This window comes from Microtus pennsylvanicus, chromosome 9 (assembly GCF_037038515.1).
Source record: "Microtus pennsylvanicus isolate mMicPen1 chromosome 9, mMicPen1.hap1, whole genome shotgun sequence".
Taxonomy (NCBI): Eukaryota; Metazoa; Chordata; class Mammalia; order Rodentia; family Cricetidae; genus Microtus; species Microtus pennsylvanicus.
In genome coordinates, this window is record NC_134587.1 from 77,070,479 (window position 1) to 77,084,712 (window position 14,234).

The 14,234-nt window shown below is 44.9% G+C and overlaps 1 protein-coding gene across 2 annotated transcripts in view; it reads left to right on the top strand.

The window, feature by feature from the left end:
* Mfhas1 (multifunctional ROCO family signaling regulator 1) overlaps window positions 1–9,804 on the top strand; it is an 81,426-nt gene extending 71,622 nt beyond the window's left edge. The window contains exons 3-4 of one of the 2 annotated variants that reach the window (XR_012911858.1): window positions 1,793–1,902; window positions 7,179–9,804. Coding sequence is in view for 1 of the 2 variants with exons in the window: in XM_075986527.1 (XP_075842642.1) it covers window positions 7,179–7,212 (34 nt within the window). In the remaining variant the exon portion in view is untranslated. The remainder of the gene's footprint in view (window positions 1–1,792; window positions 1,903–7,178) is intronic. The other variant, XM_075986527.1, reaches the window with a different exon arrangement.
* The last annotated feature ends 4,430 nt before the right edge of the window (window positions 9,805–14,234 follow it).

The window sequence follows — 14,234 nt, forward strand, 5'->3', positions numbered from 1 at the left end:
TTACTTCTATACCTGTAGATTGGTATGGCTCTCAGACCTCATCGGAGAAGTATCTCGATGTGGTAGATGGCAGCTAGTGCTGAAACTCACATCTGGTCAAGATGCAGAGAATAAATGTCTGCTGCATGCTCTGATACAAATGGGACTTCTATGTCAAATTCCTGCCCGCCATGCTTAGGGACTGTTGTAGGAAGGGGTCCCAATGATTGTAAGAGACAGAGATTGGGGGGAACCAGAACAAAACAAGGTGTTCCAGAGAGAGAGTTTTGAAATGCATATCTCAGCTCTGCCCTCTTTTGTCACCTTCTGGACAAGAAAGACTCCTATACTCTGTGATCTCCCAACTTCTGCAGTCACCTGCACAAGCTAGTCAACATTCCAGAATCTGTTGCACTTTTGTTTGTGAATCTTTGCAGTCTCTTTTCTGGTTGAAACCCTTAATGTTCTAGTCTGTGGGTGTGTGAGCTTCTGGGCAAACGGTAAATACCCAGCCACTCTTCGTTTTCAGGTGTTTTGCACCTGAATATTGTTCTTTTTTTCTTTCCGAGGATATTCTGACCAGTGTCCTCCTCCACTAACCAAACTAACTGTGAGTACTCTGTTATAAACAAACCCCAAATTTTCCTGTGAAAACCAGAAAGAATTCAACAGGCTAGCCAAAAAAACCAACAAAACCCAAACCATTTACCTCCCAGTATACTGGCATACCACACATGTTCTTTTGTGTGGTTCCTTTAGTGGGCTGATCCTGGAACATGCAGGATGTATGAATGTCTGTTTTTTTATTTCTTAATAGTTGACCTTTCTCTTGTGGTGGTATCATGTCTGTGTGCTCCATCACCTGGGAAGAGGTGGAAGTTCATAGAAAATAAAGAAGTTAGTTCTAAGGGACTGGAGAGATGGCTCAGAGGTAAAGAGCACTGACTGCTCTTGTAGAGGTCCTGAGTTCAATTCCCAGCAACCACATGTTGGCTCACAACCATCGATAATGAGATCTGGTGCCCTCTTCTGGCCTGCAGGCATACATGCCGGCAAAACTGTATGCATAATAAATAAATCTTTATTTAAAAAAGAAAGTTCTGACTTAGGCAGATGGTGTGTTGATGGAATTAACAAGAATGTTCTTTGTGGCTTAAAAGTGTTTAGCTAAGCATTTGCACTTTCCAGAGTGGATTAACAATAGAGGGCAGAGCTGAGATACTCATTGCAAACTTCAGTTGTTCTGACAAACCTTGCTGATTGCCAATGTACAGTAGAGTTCACATCTCAGCAAGAGTCCAGTAGATACCAGTTTCTTGCTATTCTAAGTATTCTGAAAAGCAGTGATTGCTTCATTACAGGAAATTCTGCAGTGACATTGTTATGACATAAGGATATTTAAGACCCACCAAAATACCCTTTTATATATACAATTGGGCGAAGACTGTGGCCTTTAGCTCACCAAATAATTAGGCAAGAATTTTAAAGTCTCCCTCGTTTAGTTAATATGGATCTGCAAACATTTTAAGGAGAAATGGAATGATCTGAATTTGGCTTTATCACAATGGACCATATTCATTGACCACAGAATTTTAAACAGAAAGTGGGGGTGGGGGGTTCTGGTATTTACAGTTACGTGTGGAGGTTGCCTGTCTGGAGGCTCTCTGATGATTTGATTTATTTATTTTGTCCTTGGCAAGGAGGGACAAGCCCATGGCCTGGCTGCCTTTCCTGGCTGGGAGGAACTGTATTTCTTGAATTCTGTAGTCTCCCGTCAGCCACATTGATCCTGGAATTCTCCCTCTCTGCTTAGGTATCTCCACACTTTGTTGGACAATTAAGTGGAAAGGATAGTGCTTCTTTCCCTCTGCCACCATTTTTACTGTACCCAATCTGTGGCTTTAGGAGCACCAAGTTTTAAGGGTAAGTCTCTGGGAATCACAGAGTCTCTGGAATGGGTACGGCCATAAGAACCTGGAGCACGTAGGGAGGAAATGGGGTGGCTGGGGATGAAGAGCATCCGTAGGGCAGAGAGTCCAAGACACTCGTGTATAGCCTCACTCAAGCTTGGGACAGAGAAGTAGCAAAATGCTTCATTCTTCGCTTGACTTAAAATATTATGATGAGTCAGGAATCTTAGATCTATGTTGGGGAAAAAAGTGTGTGTGTGTGTGTGTGTGTGTGTGTGTGTGTGTGTGTGTGTGTGTGTGTGTAATTTCCTTATTGTACAGTCTATAATAACACCAGGAAGAGAGCAAGTTGGTTAACACCTCATGTAACTTTGTAAAAACAATATTTATTTTTCTCAAGTTTGAGTTTTGGGGTTCCACTGCACTATCTTCTATCTTGAATCTCCCTTCCTCCCTCTGTCTCTCTCTCCTCCTCCCTTTCTCTTTCCCTCCCTTTCTCTCCCTCCCTCATTTCTCTCATTCCTTTCTCTCTCTCTCTCTCTCTCTCTCTCTCTCTCTCTCTCTCTCTCTCTCTCTTTCTCTCTCTCTCCCTTTCCTTCTTTTTTTCCTTCCTCCCTCCCTTCCTTCCTTTCTGTTAACTTTAGGCAATCTTGCTATATATATAGTCCAGATTAGTCTATAATTTGCCTTCTCCTGCCTATGCCTCCTGAGTGCTTGGATTACTCACATGGACCACCCAGCCTGGCTACTGAGTCTTTGCTGTTTGTTAAGTACTGCGATGTTAGACATCTGTAAAATGTAGATTGCGTAGGTACTTATTTCATGAGGGTGTCTCGTGAGACAGGCAATTTCAAACACAGCATTTGATATAATTACAGAGAGCAAATATATGCTCAATAAATACACCTCCTGTTGTATATGTAGTATATACTGGATGACTTAGACAGTAAAAACAATAAACCAAATGATTCTATAATGTGGGTATTATGGTAAAAATTTATCCGCTGGCTTATCTAGACACTTATTAATTAAAAGGTCTGCCTGTAAAAGGTTAATGTGTATGCTGGTGAGGTAAGTGAGAATATTGGCTTCCCTTCCCCATTGCCAAGGGAGAACAAATGAAGATTTGTTTATAGGGTGTCTCCGGTGCCTACCCCTGTTCTCGTAAAATGGAGGTGTTGGTGTGTTGTGCTGTCTTTCATATTGTAGTCACTAACACCTATAACACGGGTCCATTTAATGATCCTGTAAGGCATATAAAGCAGAGAATGCTGTGTCCCACCCAACAGTGCTTCCCCCCAACCCCAGTTACTGAGTACATGGGCATTCCATGCGCCTCCAGGCCACCCAAGGCTTCAGTGCTGTTTTCACAGTGCCAGATGCTCTCATTTCTGTGTCTATTTTAAGATGCAGTGTGTTCGCATTCTGAAGGATAATAAGGCCAATGGGCCAGCAGAGAAGGGGGCAAGCCACGCAGGGAAGCATGGGCTTGCTCGTGGGACAGACATAGGAGGAACTATAGGCAACGTCCTTGATTTCGCAGGCAAGGTGGGCATGTAAGGTTTGGCTGGTGTGGATACAGAGGCTGTTGCTAGTTGTCTGTTGTCAGGCCCTGGAGTGATGAGGGCAGGACAGTAACCAGACGGGGAAAGTCAATAACAGAAGTGGGTGGGCTCTGAATTGTGACCTGGCTAGTTTAGGTGTGGAAGACAGCCCTGGCAGGCAAGTTCATTATGGTCTCTAGGAAATAGATTCCTCCAGGGGGAACCAGTTCCACCAAGATCAAGGCCCTGTACACATATCTCGAAACACAGAAAATAAAGACACAATAATTCATACTATAGCTTCACTTTCAACCTAGAAAACCAAAGATTTCGAACCATCATTTCTTTTTGCATCCAGAGTTGGAACAGGTGCTCCAGTCTAGGAGTCTAGTTCTAAGTCCCAGTAGAGCCTTCTCAACTTCTCACTTCATGGACCAACATCCTCTCTGGCAGCCCCTTGAGTGACCTGTGGGCTTCATGGGGAACCGAATCCACTCCCTTCTTCTCCCAGAATGCACCATCTCTTCATTTCTGTCCCTGGTGATGGTAGAGTTTTGTACCTGTCTGTTCATGCTAGGACCTATATAATCTGTCACCTGTGACCATATCAGTGTGTCTTGACATGTGTGAGCCTTTTTGTTAGCTCTGTGATTTCCTCTGACTCCATATCCGTCAAGATTCCTGTCAATGAGACTCAACCTATCAAATCTTCATGTCCTTCAAACTGGTACTTTTTAAAAAGATTTATTTCTTTTCTTTTATGCATGTGTGTGTTTTGCCTACATGTATGTCTATATACCACATGTGTCTCTGGTTCCCTTGAGGGCCAGAAGGTCTTGGATTCCCTAGAACTGGAGTTACAGACAGCTGTGAGCGCCATGTAGGTGACAGTTAATTGAACCAGGGTGTTCTGTCTGGAAGAGCAGCTGGGGCTCTTATCCACTGAGACATCTCTTTTCAGGCCCCTCTCCAATGTTTATCTTTTAATGTCAGTGCCTACCAAATATCTCCCTTTTTAAAAGTCTGAAGTAACTCCCGGTGATTTTAGGCTCAAGTTCAAAGTGCCAGGCATGGCTCACAAGGCTCTTCACTGTCAATCTCTTTGCTAACTTAAGAGATAGCACCTTACTTGAGGGGCAGTTGATTATGGTGGACCCTGGCTAGCTCTCAGCCCTCAGCTAGATGTCACCTGGCAACCTTGCCAATGAGAGTCCATTGCCCGTGAGCCAAGGGTGTGTATCTTCTTTCCAGGGAGGCCATTCTCAACATTTCTAACTCTTAATCAAGTATTTTGTCCTGCACACTTCCTTTATGTTTTTATGCTATTTAATACTATACTAGTATAGGAAGGAGCTCACAGTATCTTAACTACTTTTTTTTTCCCGTAGCCGTTCTCCCATCTTATTCTTTATTTGTGTAGCTCTGTTGAGTGTTTGCACCCTAGTGGGCATTGTGGCAAGTGTAGGAGAAATAACCTGCCCCTCAGAATCACAGAGTCGGAATCAAAGAAGTAGCCAGACAAAGGCATGCCAGTGCCAAATTGAAAGAGAAATCTATCTGATGGAAGGTTCTAAACAGCAGAAACCATAGCAGAAAAAAAACAAAACAAAACAAGTAAAGGTCCAGAAAGTGGCATTTGGGGTGGACCTTGAAGGACTGAGGTGGCTCATTGAGATGAGAAAGCAGTAACGTAGAGAAGGTTGGGAATTTGATGGATGAAAAGTGTGATTGCTGTGTCCTGGGTTCTTTTCCCGTTGCCACGATACAATACCCTGACCAAAGCATCTTAAGGGAGAAATGGTTTATTGTGACTCACGGTTCAAGAGACAGTTCATCATGAAGGGGAAGTGAATGAAGCAGGATCTTAAAGCAGACGGTCAACAGCATCCACAGTCAAGAAACAGAAAGCTTGGCCAGGCAGGGGTGGCTCATGCCTTTAATCCCCTCATCCCATCACTTGGGAGGCAGAAGCAGGAGCATCTGAGTTTGAGGCCAGCCAGGTCTATTAGAGTGAGTTCCAGGACAACCAGAGCTACACAGATAAACCCTGTCTCAAAAAAAAGAAAAAGAAAAGAAAGAAGGGAAGGGAGAGAGGGAGGGACGGAGGGAGGGAGGGAGGAAGGAAGGAAGGAAGGAAGGAAGGAAGGAAGGAAGGAAGGAAGGAAGGAAGGAAGGAAAAGAAAGAAAGGCAGCGAGAGCTACTCAGTTCTCTGCTTACCTTGACCAGAATCCAGCCAGGGAATGGTCCCACCCACAGTGGGCGGGTCTTCTCCCCCCCACCCCCCCAAGTCACTGTAAGCAAGATAATCACCTCCAGGCCCTTCTCTCTGGTGATTCTAGATTCTGCCAAGTTGACATTAACACAGTTAACCATCAGAATGTGGGAAATGCCGCTCATGCTAACGGTGGAATGTTCCCTGGAGCAGCCTCGGTTAGGTGATCTTGTGTTTCTCAGACTTCCACATGGCTCTGGGGAGCAGAGGGCAGACACAACTGTCTGCATTTCTGGAAGTTCATTGTGTTCACCGAGGAAAAATAATTACTGCCCGGTGAACCGAGAGCTGGTGGCCACACCACTCCCTTAACTGCCTGAGTGAGACGTGGGTTTTTACCTGGCCATCCTCTTCCAGTTAGATGTATCATATTCTTACTGGAATTTGAGACAGTTTCGGAACCTTCCTTGCCAGGAGTTTATTATATTACTAGGTTTTTGTACACTTTCTTATGACTGAGAGCCAAAGAAACGTGAAATTCTTCAGGGCCCCAGAGAGCCAACCTCTCTTGTATCCATCAAGCACACATTCGAATCTTGCTTGTCCTATAACAAAGCTTAGCTATACCATCACCCTTGGGCATCTCACCCAGGACCTGGTGGGATTGGTAAAATATTGAGAAACTGAGCCATGCTATACTACAAGGAAAAGTACATTCCTGGTAGGTGAGTAATAAGCAGAGGCTTCTGGTTTTGGTGCTTTTGATATGAAGATTGATTAAGCTTATTCTTGTACGGCTGCAAGGGCACATTAGACAGATAGCAAGTTACTAGCCTCTGAAATAAAGCAGCATTGAGAGAGATGGAGGCCCGGAGCAGACCAGAGCACCTTTGCTTCCATTGTCTTTGTATGCCATTAAGTGCCATTAAAACACTTAGAAAATCCATGGCACAGCACTGTAGAAAGCGAGAATAAAAGCTGCAGCTCTCTAACCTCCCCCCCCCCCCGCCCCCGTTGTTTCAATCAAATGCCACTGTTCAGTTGGCTGAGAATGCAGCAGAGTTTTCATCCGAGGCTCAACCACCCCAGATTTCGGCTGACACCCTTGCTTGTAACACTCTAAATAAAAGCGTGCTTAATGGTGGTAGACAGCTATGCTCAGGTTGGGGCATGCATTTCTGAGCCTGGAGGGATTGTTTATGCTTCCGTGTGTGTTTACTGAGAGGCTGTGCTTGTTCATTAGGAAGCTAGTTCATCTCTGATGTTCCACTCAGGTAAGTGGTCATAGCCGTTAACATCCATCCCCTTTATGGCTGACAAAACCCATACTTAGCATCACGGACAACATTCGACTAATCTAACTGCTACAGGGATTGCTTGCTTGGTGGGTCATCAGGACATCTTTGTGATCACAGAGAATTCTAGAAGCAGAGCTGGGAACCTGTACAGACTCGTTTAAGTCGTCTCTCTCTTTCCTTATAATCGAGACCGCTGTTCTCTCTCTTGTCGCTTTGTCTTCTCATCCCATCTAGGAAGAACGTTGGTGAAAAGCACAGAAACCAGTGACATTCGTGGCTGTGGAATTTCCATGGAGCAAGCAGAGCATGGGAGCTGACTGGGACATCTCTTGCCCCTGGCGAGCCCGCCGAGCTCCCAAGCGCCTTTGGGGCCCAGGGTGAATCCATGCACCGGGTGCTTGCAGAGGACCCTTGGAGGGGCTGGAGGGGGCTGGGAAGATGGGGGCGAACATGGAGCAAATGTTTCACAACCTGAACCTCAGAACTGTGACCCTCCAAGGAGAGCGCTACTTGAAGAAAAGAAAAACAAAATGTTGAATGGCTTCTCAGGGATTTTGTTTTCCGTGCACACATAAGCCATAGTTCCAGTCCGGGTGGCAGTATTTCGAGCACTCAGATTTCAGTTCTGTTCAATGTGAAGGAGGGATCGACTGACGTTCATTGCTGTTCCGTCACTAATGTAAAATATGTATATGTTAATCTTTATTTTTATAATATGCAAATGCATTTAAATTTATACAGTTTGGACGCCTCTAGCATTAGTTAACACTGGGTGCAATATTCTGCATGAGAACTGTGCCAAGATGGGGCTGATGTCTTCTTTTAGTGTTAGACTTTTTGTTCTCTCATCAATCACCTGTTAGCCAGAACGGGAAAGCTACCCTCTTCCGGTTAGTTCATGGATGGATTCAGTGTTGCTTCCTAGAGCTCTCTAGTGATCCCCAGGCACATCCAGCCCACGGAGACAGAGTCCCCTCCCATCTTTTCATCATGCACCAATACCTGTTCGTCAGTGGGCGTGGTGGTAAAGATCCCTACACATCCCCACTGCCGGGGCAGAGGGAGGCATTCCTAGGGGCCAAATGGGGTAGAGGATCCATGAAAACCTGACTCTTGGAACAATTTGAGATAATCTGAGGTCAGTTCTCAATCTCCCACCTTCCCACCCTCTCACCCCCACCGGAACAGTGTGCATGATTTAGCCAAGCCTTGTGTGAGTCCACCTCTGCCCGTGGATCTCCCAGTAGGAGCATGCTTTCAGAGAACTCCTTCTCTCATTGGCTGTTTATTCATTCAGAGCCTCGCGGAGGACATCCGCTGCCAAGATCTAGTAAAGCCCTTGTTTTGAAGTCTCCGGGAGGTAAACACTTAAAAACAAACCCCAGGAATCACTCTCTTGTGTGCTCCTACTTGGGGCCAAACAGCATATGCTACAGTAGTGATACCACATTCTCTGAATAACGGAAAGGTTTCTGTTTACATCTGCGGCCTCCGTGTGTTGACAGGAAGCATGTAAAACCAACTTCCCCACAAGAAAAGCAAGTCAGCTGGTCATATTCTCTCCCTTGTTTATAAAGTATCGCCTCTTGGAATGCCATAGCACATGCAGTCACCACGAATCTTTAAGGGAAGTGCAAGCAGGCGGCTACACCGTGAGAAATTACCAGCTGGTTTGTGTAGAATCTGTCCCGTTGACTTCCCCGCCCCCGGAGCCCGTTCCACAAAGGCAATTTCTTGGAAATCAGAATTGAATGGGAATCCTCTTTTTGTGTTTTGAATACTTGACTTTGACAAGTCTAGTTTAAGATTTCCTTTTCCTTTTAGAACACAGTCGCAGGATGAATCAGAATTTGGTTGATTTTTTTTTGTCACAGTTCTCATTGTGTGTGTTGTGTGTGTGTGTGTGTGTGTGTGTGTGTGTGTGTGTGTGTGTGTGTGTGAGTGTAAGCCTAAGAGTTATCATTCTGTTGCTTTATGGACCACAGAATTATTTGGGCGATAGATTCGGTTGTTTTTGTTTTTTTAATTGGCACCAGTCAGTTCTGACACTGTCAAATCAAGAAACTTTGACCAGTCTTATAATGTCACGTATGACTTTGGGTTTACTCCCCAGAGGGCCATGTTAAATAAAACTAAGGTTCCTTGGAGGAGCCCACCCTGCAATTGGTTGTTGTTTTCATAAACACAGATGCCCATGTTCTGAATATCTGCTACTTCTTTGGACAAATGATGTTTTGTGTTGTCATCTGAACCCTAGAGAAGCGGTGTAGATGAGGGAACCTTGGTTGTCACGTGTGTGACAGGGTGGACATGGTCAGAGGGTCATGTGCCTGAAAAAGCTCCAGCAAAGCCCGAGAACTAGCCTCATTGTGTGGGGGGAGGGTTGGAGAAACAGAAACCACTCCACAAAGAGGAATTCCAGGAAATTCTGTTTCCTCGTTTCAACACCTGGGAAGACTCAGCGGCCAGCAGCTGAGGGGCCTTTCACTAAGCACAAGAGGCATGGTTCTACCTGAGGAGCCCCTTGCCTGTCAAATGCTCTCCAAGTTTGTTATGGTTTCTATTCCTACAACTATAGTGGTAACAAAACCAATTCCCGGGATTGTAAAAGTGCTGCCAGAATAAATGTTTTCCCCCTTCTAAGGAAAAAAACAAAAAACAAAAACAAAAAAAAACCCAAACAGTGCTCATATTTGACATGTGCACTGGACTCTTTTGAATGAATAAAGAGGAAGGGCTTGAGGTGGAGTGTGTCTTTTCATGCTGAAGTCTGTGGATTGTGGTTGTGCTTTCCCTGTTCATTGTCCTGACAGGGCAGAAATTAAAAAAAAAATCAATAAAAATACAATGAAATGTTAAAGCCATGGCAGCTCCAGAGTTTATTTCTGGGTTGGGTTGGGTTGGTGTTTGTTTCAGTTTTATTGGTTAAAGAGAATAACAACTTTCTATTGTGAGCTTCAATTTGGGCGATGGGGAGCGGGGCTGGCTGTTTTTGTCTATTTGGGGCTTGGATTGCCAGAGGCAAAAACACTGAAAGAGCCACTATTTTAAATTTGTTGCGTTCCGTTTATTGATTTGGGGGTGTGTGTGGGCATGTGTTTGCCACAGCACACATGTGGAAGTCAACAGGAAACTGGAGGGTCGGCTTACTACGTCAACCATCTAGGTCACGGAGATCAAACTCAGGTGGGCAGCCTTGGTGCCGGGTGCCTTTGCCCACTGAGCCTTCCCTCTGGCCCAAGAGTCCCTTAAAACTCTGCCTCTGGAACATTGGTTCTGTCTTTTGGGACTGGCGCCTGCTTCCAGGACCTTGTACCCACCAGGCAAGTGCTCTGCCCCTCAACCACATCCCAAACCCAGCACCATCTGTCCGTTAAGTCAGATTCTTTTATGTCGCCAACCATTATGCTCCCAAACTTATTGACGTGAGATTGGTTCGAAAGTTCCCACCCCCCAATCTTCCTCTTTAAGGCTCATCACAGGAAGCGTAGCTTGTAAATACTGTCTAGGATCACCCTGAAAGGTTGGAATTACAGGCCCCTTAGGGCCTGTCCAGAAGCAGCATCCCCCTGTTTGCCTGTTTGTTTTAAAGTAGATAAAAGATAATGGAAAGAAAAATGCATGAAAACCAGACAAGTCCCAAGCTGTGTGCACAGACATAGGGCACAGGACCAGCTCAGACCAGAACGCTGGAAAAAAAAGTTCTGAGATTTTCTAAAAACCTCCGAAAAGGAAGGTGGGGCTATTAGGTGCCCTGGTTTAAATATTACCTCTCTAGTGAAATGTTTGAAACCACCTGAGGTGGAAACAAGAGGCCTGCTTCCGGTAGAATGGCTCACCCTCACAGCTGAGCCCAGGTAAGTTCTGACAGCCATCCCTACCGCTGCCTGCCTGCTTCTGCCCGCGAGAGCAGAGTTTGAACATATGTCAACACTTGCGCCTGGATTTTATCGAGACACTTTGAGTTCTTTAAGCTTGCTCAGCAAGTCACACAGCAAAGAAGGTGTCGGTGATAACAATGAGAAATGCGTTAGTCCTCGCAGTTGTCGGTCCCTCCAGGGGCTGTTTCCTCATCTCAGCCAGAGCTTTCTGGAGTAGGCACCAACTTCACACAACTCCAAATCCATACTACCTATAACATGCAAGGAGACAATGTCTGCTGAATCCCAGTGCCAAGGGTCCCTGTGCCCATTCCTGCTGATATCACCCAGTGTGGTAGGGATGAGGGAATCTATTGTGCTGTGTGGGAAGGGGCTGTGTGTGTGTGGCTGAAGTGGAAATGGGGGTAAACGGGGCCTTTAGAAAGCAAATGAAATTATCTGGGTTAGCATGAGAAACTGCACCTGCTAATAGAACCTCATTTAACCACGTGTAAACTCTTTCGGGAAGGAAATAGAATTTGTTTGTATATACAAACATTCGTTTTTAGTGAAATGAAGATCATTCTAAACACTGAGCCCGAAAAGCCTGGAGTTGGCAGAGAACACCCCAAGACCAAGTTCTCGGCGCAAACATTTATTTAACCCAGAGGAACAAAGGGCAAGGAATAAGGGACAAAGACTGGAGACAGAGGAAGAGAAAGAAGGGAAAAGGAACAAGGGGGGAGGAAGGGGTATTTTCCCCCAGGGACAAAGGACTGCCTCAGAAGAGAGGAAACAGGTGGTCCATAGCCAACTGTTTATAAAGGGGGAAAAGGAAGCCTCGTGTTAGGATGAGGTGTTTAATTTTGAGTAGACTTCAGTACTTTGATAGCTGGACCTTGGTCATCAGCCTCAGAAGGAGGAAGTGGCCAAATAAGGGAAAATACCTTGCTGACAACTTTAGGAACATAACCTAGTGGTTTTTGGCAAGGCAGAGGGAATGGGGGTGAAGGCCATGTCTATCAGAGCCGTGTTTGCCATGCTCAGGCTGTTCCATCCCTTCAGAGCCCTTCTTTTCCAAACTGGTCCTTGGAACATCTGATTTCCTCATTGTTAACACATGCTTCACCATGGGCTCCAAGATCCAGACACTTTAAAACATGTTGTGTTAAAGCAAATGAGTCTTTGTTGCGGGATTCTCAGAACCTTCTAGATACTAATACAAAGCATAATAGTATACTTTATAGACCAGAGTGTGCTTTTAGGTGTGGGAGGAAGCCTTCTAAAATGGTGTGTGGACATGACCTGTACCAGCCAACGATATCTAGGGGAATGAAATTACTAGAATGAATGTGAGTTAGAAAGGGGGTTTATTAGATTAATTTACACAGCAGGATCTAGGTAGTCCAAATGTCTGTCTGCACACTAGAGTGACAGAAAGCCAGCCTGCTGGCTAGCCTGCAGAGTTTGATGTGCTCACAGTCCCACTCTGGCACTGAAGGCTGGATTCCTGGAGAATTGCTGGTCTCTGGTTCACATTCAGAAGGAGGAAGAACCTAGATTATGGTGTCAGTGAAGGATAAACACACCAGGATGAAGCCATGGCAGGCAAGTAAGTGGCACAGCGTTCTTTTGTTTATTTATTTGTTCTTTGTGTCTTTCATATCATGCATCTCCATCCCATTTATTTCGCCATCCCTTTGGATCCACCCTCTGCCCTTGCATCCTTCCCCCAAAAATAAGATCAAGTAAAACTTAAGAGAAAAAAGGGAAAAGAAAGAGAAGGAAAACAGCTTGTAATGAAAGCGGTGGTGTGTCACCGTGAGTCACACAGTAAACCCTTTTATTCATCTCTCTTTACATGCAAGAGTTCATGCAAAGAATCATTGCTCTGGTTCAAGGCCTCTGGTTTCTGCTACACTCTCGATGCTAGGCCCTCACTTGACCTCCTCTTGGTTATCCTGCTGTTGCCCTATGTTGTGGAGAATCCTGCAGCTTTGGGGCTGCAGGACCGGTCCCTTCACAGCGACACGGATCTTTGTTGGAACCTCTTGGTATCAGTGCTGCCAAAGGAAGGTAACCACTGTGGGAGGGGGTGTGCATTCTCTCAATTTCTCATCAAAATGGCCTCATAGACCCAACCAGAGGTGTGTCTCTGTTGATTCTGAATCTGATTAAGTGGACAAAACGAACCATCCCATATCCCCAAGACTAGTGTGTCTAAAGTGTGGCAGACTTTAATCTGAATGGGTTGGGATGAAGTCACTTCTCTCTCTCATATGTGTGTGTGAAAGAGATGTGACAGCTAGGAAGTTGGCCTCCAAGATGCCGCTCAGTCCTGCCTCTGCCATCTATTACGATGTGCCCCAGTTTCCTTGTATAAAAAGCAAAAGGAACTGTCTATGCCACATAGTTACTGAGATTATGCAATGAGATGCTATATGTAAAGTACTTACTACAGTAAATGCTTGTTAAGGACGTTCACGCTTATTCCCTCGCACACAGAGTTTGCTATCGCTGCATAGGAAATAGGCCCCTATGCAGCACCCCTCACAGTACCTAACTAGAATTTTTGGCAAGATTTGTCTCCTTTATAATGGCTAATTAGCTATTTGTGCTAATGATAAAAGAGTTTTGTTTCAAAATAGTGCATTCAAAGATATACTCTATGTTGGTGCCAAGGGTAGAACTTAGGTCCTCATACATGCTAGGCAAGTGTTCTATCACTGGACTGTACCCGGAAACACTTTAGTATAAACCAGAAAGTAAAGGTTATGTGAATGAGTGCAGGTAATACACAAGAATTGGGAAAATACTTGGACCGATTTCCAAAGCTGTGTAACTGCTGTGTGCTCATGTGGATAATATAAGAACAGAGTGGGGGAACCACTGGGCTAAGAAATTTGTCTTGGGTTAGCCCAGCTCACAGAAAGTCCAAGCAGTTTGTCTCCTTGTGTCTAAAAGACTCCAAAAGCTTTTAGAGATATTTCTTGTAGCTTAAAATTTCCAACATAGCCGGGCTGTGGTGGTGCACACCTTTAATCCCAGCACTCGGGAGGCAGAGGCAGGCGGATCTCTGTGAGTTCGAGGCCAGTCTGATCTACAAGAGCTAGTTCCAGGACAGGCTCCAAAACTACAGAGAAACCCTATCTCAGAAAAAAGATTTCCAAGAGAAAAATTCACTAGAAGAACATTCCAGAAGTACATTGTAAAATTCCTTTCCTAAATTAAAGTTTTAAGGTGTGTTTAGCATCTTGACATCTGTTTTTATATAGTCAAGGATACCACCACTCTGAAAATGGGAGACGTTTGTTTGATTTGTGGAAGCTAACATTTCTTAAGGAAGATGCCCTAAGTATGTCCCATGTCTCTGAGAGTTTTGCTGAAGTGAGAAACTGAACTCACACAATAGACTCATTAGAAAAAAAAA